The sequence below is a fragment of the Nicotiana tomentosiformis genome, chromosome 7 (genome assembly GCF_000390325.3).
Source record: "Nicotiana tomentosiformis chromosome 7, ASM39032v3, whole genome shotgun sequence".
NCBI lineage: Eukaryota > Viridiplantae > Streptophyta > Magnoliopsida > Solanales > Solanaceae > Nicotiana > Nicotiana tomentosiformis.
Window position 1 is genome coordinate 25887885 of NC_090818.1, and position 8250 is coordinate 25896134.

General features: G+C 36.9%; 1 protein-coding gene across 1 annotated transcript; it reads right to left on the reverse strand.

Annotated features, from left to right (window-relative positions):
• Nucleotides 1–1691: 1691 nt before the first annotated feature.
• LOC104096989 (transcription activator GLK1-like) lies at nt 1692–6357 on the reverse strand. Its single transcript, XM_009603470.4, has 6 exons — nt 5569–6357; nt 5118–5258; nt 4099–4467; nt 3411–3467; nt 3096–3233; nt 1692–2342 (listed from the first exon to the last, which is right to left on the reverse strand). Exons 1-6 carry the CDS (start codon nt 6088–6090, stop codon nt 2193–2195), a joined length of 1377 nt encoding a protein of 458 aa, XP_009601765.1. The 5' UTR covers nt 6091–6357; the 3' UTR covers nt 1692–2192.
• Nucleotides 6358–8250: the final 1893 nt, after the last annotated feature.

The following is an 8250-nucleotide window of genomic DNA, read 5'->3' on the forward strand; positions in this document are numbered from 1 at the left end:
GACATTAAATGCCCTCACTGCCTCTAGCGATTTCTGCTTTTGCGGACTTTGAGTCACACCCGTGACGCTGCTTATACGAGCAAAGGACCGCTTCTGCGGAACACACACAACCCAGCACTGGGCGCACCTGCGGAAGGGTACCACACCTGCGATCCCGCTTCTGCTGCTCGCCCCACGCACCTGCGACCTTGCCCACACTGGCCCCCGTCCGCTTCTGCGAATTTTCCTCCACTCTTGCGGGCAGGCGCCTGTGGAACAAGTCCGCTTATGCAACCCCAGGCTACCTTAGCCATTTCCCCATCAGTGGCCACGCTCCGCATCCGCGACCTTAGGTGCGGAATTTTCCTCGCACCTGCGCTTCCAGGTCATCTCCACAGCCTCGCACCCGCAATGAACCAACCACACCTGCGGCAATTCTCCGCAGGTGCGAAAACACCAGGTTCAGCAGCAACAACACTCCCAAATTTCAAGGTTCCAATCCGTTTTCGATCCGAATTTCACCCTAGGCCCCCGGAACCCCGTCCGAGCATACCAACAAGTTTGTAAACATACTACGGACCTGCTCGACCTCTCGAAACACAAAAAACAACATTAAAACTAAGAATCACAACCCAAAACCAAATAGAATCAACTTATGAATTTCAAGCTCTTCCAACCTACTCCGAACGCACCGAATCATACTTAAACTACTCAGAATGACACCAAATTTTGCGTGCAAGTCTTAAATCACCATACGAAACTATTCCCAGGCTCGGAATCCCAATCGACCTCGATAACACCAAGTCCTTCTTCAAACCAAATTTAAAGAACTTAAAAAACCTTAAATGCGCCAACTTTCAACTTTATGCGCTGAAATGCTCCCGGGTCATCCAAAACCCAATCTGAACATACGCCCAAGTCCAAAATCATTATACGATTCTATTGGGACCGTCAAATCACGGTTTCGAGTTCGTTTATCACAAATGTTGACTCAAGTCAAATTTAACCCTTTTAAGCCAATATTAAGGTTGTGGTTTTTACTCTCTTGAGCAATGGGGTTTTTCACATAAAAAATTTCTGTATCGTTTAAATTCGCAATTATTTTTGTTTGTGTCTAGCTGCTTAGTTCTAAGACCAGGTTCTTTGAAATCGGGTTAATAGGATAAAACACAATTCAATCCCCTACTTATGTCTGGTTCAAACTCTAAAATAGTAGATATGATGCATGATGATTACAACAGTCCACCTAAATGTACCCTAGCTAGCCATATTTTGTTCTTGTTTTTTTCTGAGGCTCCAAAAGTTTTTTTTTTGGGTATATACCTCGTTGATTCTATGCAACATAATAGCTCCATGTGCATGACTTTTACGTCAGTTATGGTCGGCTTAATTTGAAAGACATCTATGAGCTCAAATTACCCGATATTCATATTCATGCATGGAGTAATCTAGCTAGTATTTTAACTTGTGCATTCTTTCTCGCCTTTTTCTTGAATATTTATTTCGTAAAGTAAGATTGCTTGAGGAGTTCCTTTCTCTTTTAACTATATCTCTCGTTCATTTGTGTGCATGCCCGGTATAATGCATGTGGATTTTGAGTGTAGTTTGGTACTCAGAAAAGAAAAATATTACATGCATTATTCAAATAATTAATATCAGAGAGTCAATGCACAAATAAAGGTAGGAATTGAAGAAGAAAACCTTGGAGCAAGTTTACAAGAAGCTCTCGCTATTATTAGAATTCTCAAACCGGTGATTACATCATCACAAAAAGATATATCAGTTCATGCATGTGCAAACCCCATTGTTAAGTTAAAGCATGTCCTTGCACATAACGAAACAAGAACAAAGTAGGACAACAAAGTTAAGAAACAAAAAAAAAAAAAAAAGTTTTCTGATATATGAGGGAAAAAACTGCATTATAGATGATGGTGATGACAGATTCAATTCATCTTCATCTCTACGTGCAGGAAATGTCGTCGAATTGAAGGGTTTCTTGGTGTAAGAGAACCCCAAAAAATTCCACCGGCTTTGCTATGAGGCTGATGGCCTATTTGTGGGTATTGTACCTCAGCACGTGAGTTTTCTATGCGGATTCTGATATGATATTATAGCACGTGAGTTGTCTGTGCAGCACGTGAGTTGTCCATGCAGATTATAGCGCTTGGGTTATAGGAGACCCTCTGGAGTCTGAATGCACTGCCTCAATAACTCTATGCACAAGTTGGTGGTATTTTAGGTACCCCTTGACGCTGTAATTCTCCCAACACACTGTCTACAGCGGGAGGTTTCAGTCCGAGGGGAAGTGGCAGCCATGGCTTTGATAAAACATCTCCAATAGCCGCATCTATGCTCTCCTTTGACTGTCAATTATTCACAAATATGTTAGTAAAACATATTGAAAGCTTCGAAATGAAATTAACGTACTGAGCAAATATACCTTAAAAAAATTCTCGAACATGAGCACTAAAACAATGACACCTACTTCAATAGACAACAATGACCTAAACGGAAAATAATATGTACCAAGTTTAGCGAATAGAAACGATCTTGACTATGTATGCTTAAGGATTTAGCTTATATGTGATGCTATAAATGATTTTTGTATTATTAATGTTTTAAACAATTATAGTATGTCACATGCTTCATTTTTCAGATTACTAATCTCAATTATTATGAAAAGTTACCCTTAGTCAATATTTTTTTGGGTACTATTGGTGTATAAAAGTTAAATTCTATGCTTAAAGTAGCTAATAGGAGTAATAAATTGTATATATACATGCACATGGAGCTGTGTACCAAAAGTGTTGCAAGTGTCATATTTTAGAACCGTCGTTCAATCTTAGTATGCATTTATATCTACCTTGACTAAGTAAGAATTGAACCTCATTTTGGGTACAATAAGAAGTACAAATTCATTAAACATATTAACCTATTGCATGAGCATGATGCTGGAGTGAAAAGGCATTCATTCAAGTGCATGGTCCGTTTAAAGTGACCAAGTAAATAAAATTAATGTACGTACTTTCTTATTTTTAACAATTTGTACAATGCATGAACTAAATCAAGAATCATGAGAGAAGCTAATTAAGGGGGGAGAGAGAGAGAGGGCATACAGGATGAAAGTCACAAGGAGGTTTGGGAAGAGGTTGTCCAGCTCCGGCGACGGCAGTTCGAACGCCAATGCCGGGGTCTACTTTGTACATGGCGGCAGGGGGTGGAATGCCTGGGACTGGATGAGGAGCATGATATCTCTGCATCAATTTATTCTGACTATATAAGCCAAACTTTTTAAAAAAAGATACTAGTACTATATATGCCAAGAAACACATGGTCTGTATTTACAAAAATCCAAAAGTAATTAAATTGCATATACTTCCTTAGAAGTAATAATTCAAAGAGCATTAATGATTAATTGATTGAATAGTTACCGTTGGTGCTATAGGTGCTGGAAAGTAAGTAGTTCCTGGGGTAAGAGAATTTGGTATCTGCAACAACAGAAAAAGGAGAATTTGTCATTCTATTCTTGTAGTCAAACATAAACATTTCTTAGTAAAATGTTTAATTTTAAGGTCAAATTTGTTATTACTAAAATTATTAGTATCTCACTTACAGTTAATTCATTTATGTTTCTACAAAAGAATACACTCTTTTATGTTTTCTTATTTAAATATTTTCAATATAATATTTTTATGTTAAAGGCATAATATAATTAAGTAATTAAAATCATACTTTTTGTAACGACAAACTTTTAGACAGACGAGATAGTCACTTAGTTTAACATATATACTGCTTCCACTCAAAAAATTCAAGTTGATGTAGTTAGATTTCCTAATTTATAAGTTGACATATTGGATTCAATTGTCAACTGCCCCAATCAAATATAGTTCATTGCTCCATCCCAGAATCATTTATCCAGCATGAGCCCCTGGTAGTTTACAGAATAAATTGATAACCCTCCCTCTCTATCTATCTATCTTTGAGATATTTGGATTTTTCAAACTCCATAAACATGCAGAATAGAAATGCTATTCCATTTAGACCAAGACGTGTAATACTAAAAGATAGAGCTTCCCCCTCCCAACTCACCAACCAAAACAAAAAGTAAAAAGAACTCACCCGTTGATGATGTGGATGCCAGAAAGAAGGATCTGCAGGTGGTGAAAGATGAAGATGAGAAGGAGGTGGCCAAGCTGGCGATGGATGCTGGTGAGGAGAAGGTGAAGGTGCTAAATGTTTAGGCCACATGTGCATATATGATTGGTCGACAGATGGATGACCCCATACATGTAAGGGTCTAAAATGAGGCATTGGAGTTGCCATTGGAGGAGGAGGAGGAAAGCCAATAGTCGGCGCAGGCCATGGGTTTATCTCTCTCTTTCCTCCTCCGCCTCCGGCAGCTGCACCGCCGTAGATTTGCCTTCTTTGGCTCCAGCTCGCCGCCTCGGCTTCTCTTGCAAGTAAATGCTTCCTATGGGATCGATATTTCTGCACATTCAACAATTTCCATCAAACTACTTGAACTCGATATTCCGTGGGATGACTACAATTCTGAAGATGCAGTATTTATAACCAAACGTTTGTAACAAACAAAGAAAGGGAGTCTTGGCGTAACGGGTAAAGTCACGTGATCAGGAGGTTACGAGTTCAAGCCGTTGCAGAAATGCAGGGTAAGAATGCGTACAATATACCCGTGTGGTCCGACCTTTCCCTGGATCCCACGCATAGCGGCACTGAGCTGTCTTTTTTTGTAACATAAACGACTTAGCAAGTCATTTTTTATACTTAAGTTAGTACATTCATATGCTTTAGAAATTTGAACCAGGAGGATCCAGTTGTTTTTTTTTTTTGTGTGTTCTAGAGTGTTTCCAATTTGAGCAAAGCAGAAAACTTCCTATTTTCAGATGAATTCTGCTTCTCTCTCTAAAGAATATGCCATTTTATTTTTGGGATTAGAGAACAAGGGAAAGTATACAAATAGTAGTTTCCTACTTTTCATCATTGTCTAATCTATTCCTTTCAAAATGCAGTGGAACAGCTTTGCCCAGAAGGAAGAACCATTTTATATAACCATAAAAAAGAAAAAGGGATGTGCAAAACTAAATCGAAAGTTAAAGGGAAGAGAGAAGATTAAATACCTGAAGATGACTGGCAATGTTATGGCGAGTGAGACAATCGATTCCCATAATTTCCAAAATTCTAGATGGAACTGCCTTATCTACACCTAGCTGCTCTACTGCTTGTACAAATCTTCTGTGCAATTCTGGCGTCCAATCCACCTTCACACAGTTCAAGAAAACTTCCCATTTTATCACCAAAACTCAAGCCATAAAAATAAATTAAAAGAAACTTCTTTTAGATTCGTAACAATGTAAATAAAACATAGTAGTATCTCCTAACTTTACTGTCAAATATTCTGCGTTTCTAATATAGGATTTGTAGACACCCACGATTTCTCGTGAGGTTTGCTTCCCATTTGTGAAATTCCATAAATATGAAAGAGAGTTAGGTTATTTGAAAATTAGTCATTTCCTATTTATCAAAGGTCGAAAAAATGATTAAAATTTTCGATCTTCTTTTTCTCTTTACCTTAACTTTCCTCTTCCCTTGAGGATTATTTTTGGATTGAGCAGATGACTTTTTGCCTTTATCACTTTCTTTATGCAAAGGATTCTGATTCACTGGTGGTGCAGATTCTTCACTCTTTTGAGCACTCACAATTTCATCTCCCTGATAATTCAGGCTCGTTAACCCCGAACCAAGATCTGAAGCTGAAACTGATGATGTTTTTTCCACTTCCTCTTTTCTTAAACAACTCTCTTGTTCTACATTTTTTATAGTAGTAGGAGTAGAGATATTATAGTTGTTCACATCAGATTCATCGCCACTACTAACTGAAAATTCAGCAAAAATCTCTGCGTCCATCTCCAAATCTGGTAGCAAATCTCCGTCGTTGATCCCAACAAAAAGGTCATCAAAATCAATACTGTCGAGCAAATTCTCACCCATAAAATCTGGAAAATCGTCACCTCCTCCGATCGTGAAACTTTCCATCTCGTTACCCCTTTCATCTTTGTTCGTTGTGTTACTCAAAGATGACACAGCAAGCATTACAATAACACAATAACCAAACACGTAATTATTTGAACTGCAGTTACGTGAATTTAACGTTGCATGCCAAAACTGGAACACAAATAAAAAAGACAATTAATTAGTTAAGCCTTAAACTGAGGAAAATGGTTTGGTTGTGGGGAGTATATGCCGAAAATGGTTTGTGTTTGATTTTGAGAAATGTCTTCTTATTTTCTTTTTGTTGTTGAAATAGTAGTAGTACTAGTGTAAGTATAGGGAGCGTGGAGAGCGAAAGATTTAATCTACACCACAACTTGTGTAAAGGGGGCGTCTCTAAGATTTGTAATTTTCTTTTTGTTTTGTCTTGTGCTATTATAGAAATAAATATTTGTTTTCAGTATTAAAGGGGTTTGTGGATGGTCTTTTTTTGACATAGAAATAAATCTATAGAAAGTGTTGGTGAGCTGTTTTATTAGATATCTTTTAGTATTAAATTGAGAGAGCCTAAGGGATGAAAGGTTGCAAGTTGATGACAGTCAAGTCAGACGTGGTAGGGCTGTGCTGGAAGTGGATTTATATATGTATTATGAGCTCATCTATATCTGTTGAAACAGTAAAAAGAAAAAGGATATTGTCATGTATTTGGTCATATTGCATTCTCAACATGTGTTTGCTTTAATTACAATAACATTCTCGCTTATAGAATTAAGTTTGTATGTTATATAGAAACTTTTACTGGAAAAGAGACCTTTGATTTTTTTTGTGAGTTGAATTGTCAAAGCCGAAAAGACTCTAAACTAAATTAATATTGTGATTATTTATGCGGCAAAGGGCCAAATGCCCCTATATCACGAGAAAAGGTTTAAACTTATTTATTGTTATACTTTGAGTCCAAATATATCACTTTCGTAATATTATTGGTTCAAATATATTCATCTTCTGTTAAGTTTGTCCAAAGTGGGCATTCAATCCTATGTGACACTGACATTTGATGAGGTGGATGCCACATGGTTTGCCACTTCACCGCCTCTAACCCATTCTACCCCTCCCTTCTATTTTAGTTTTAACCCTCATTACCGCTACCATAAAAAATATTGTATTTTAAATTTTAGTCTTTTATATATAGATTAGGGGCATTGAGGTGGAATGTCATGTGGCATCCACCTCATCAAATGTCAATACCACATAGGATCGGATGTCTACCTTGGGCAAACTTAATAGAAAAGGGGTATATTTGAATCAATAATATTACATCAGAGGTATATTTGGACCCAAAGTATAACAAACGGTATATTTAAATCTTTTCTCATAATATAGGGATATTTGGCCCTTTGCCATTATTTATGACATGAATATGATGGTAATTAGCTAATATATAAATCCTCTCCCCACTTACCGTTAGGAAGCAAGTTTTGAGCTTATGATGAAATAACACAAAAAAGGGTGATGCAAATAATAGTGTTAATTAGTAGTTCTTGAGCCTATTGTCGAGCTAGATAGTGGATTAATATAAGTGTGGAATGAGATAAATTCGAGTACTCCGTAAACGAAAACTTACATAATAATTATTACAATGCTATGTCTCCTACATAATGATTATAACCCAAAAATCAAGTGAATAGAGTGAGTCTATCGTATTAAATAATTAATTAGATAAATACGACCAATTCAACCTAATTAGAATCGCACACTACTCTCACTGATGCATACCAGGGCAAACTTGCGAGCGACTTTGTGTTAAACAAAGATGACAACAATGCTTATATTAACATGCTTTTCCAGAGAGCAAACGAAATGGGTGTTTGTAATTATTCCCTTATTTTCTCAAGTCTTAGGAACTTCCATATATTTATATATATATATATATATATATTGACTAATAGAATGCGCATGGAAAAAGGAAAATTATAGGGAAACCAAAAAATAAGAAGAACATGTTACTTGAGTGTTCCATCGTCAACAACTAAAATTGACAGTCCAAATTGGAATAGCATTGACTTGTTAAAAGATGTGGTGAGATGTCAAGCAATGATTTGTCCATCCTCTGCACCCTCAAAACAATGGTTATAGCAAACGTCAAACGGTCATATATACCTTTCTACTAAAATAGTTTAAGAATACCCTTCGTTATATTATTGGGTTATTTATACCCCTGCAGTCATACTTTGGATTCAAATATACCTCTGATTTAAACGGAGG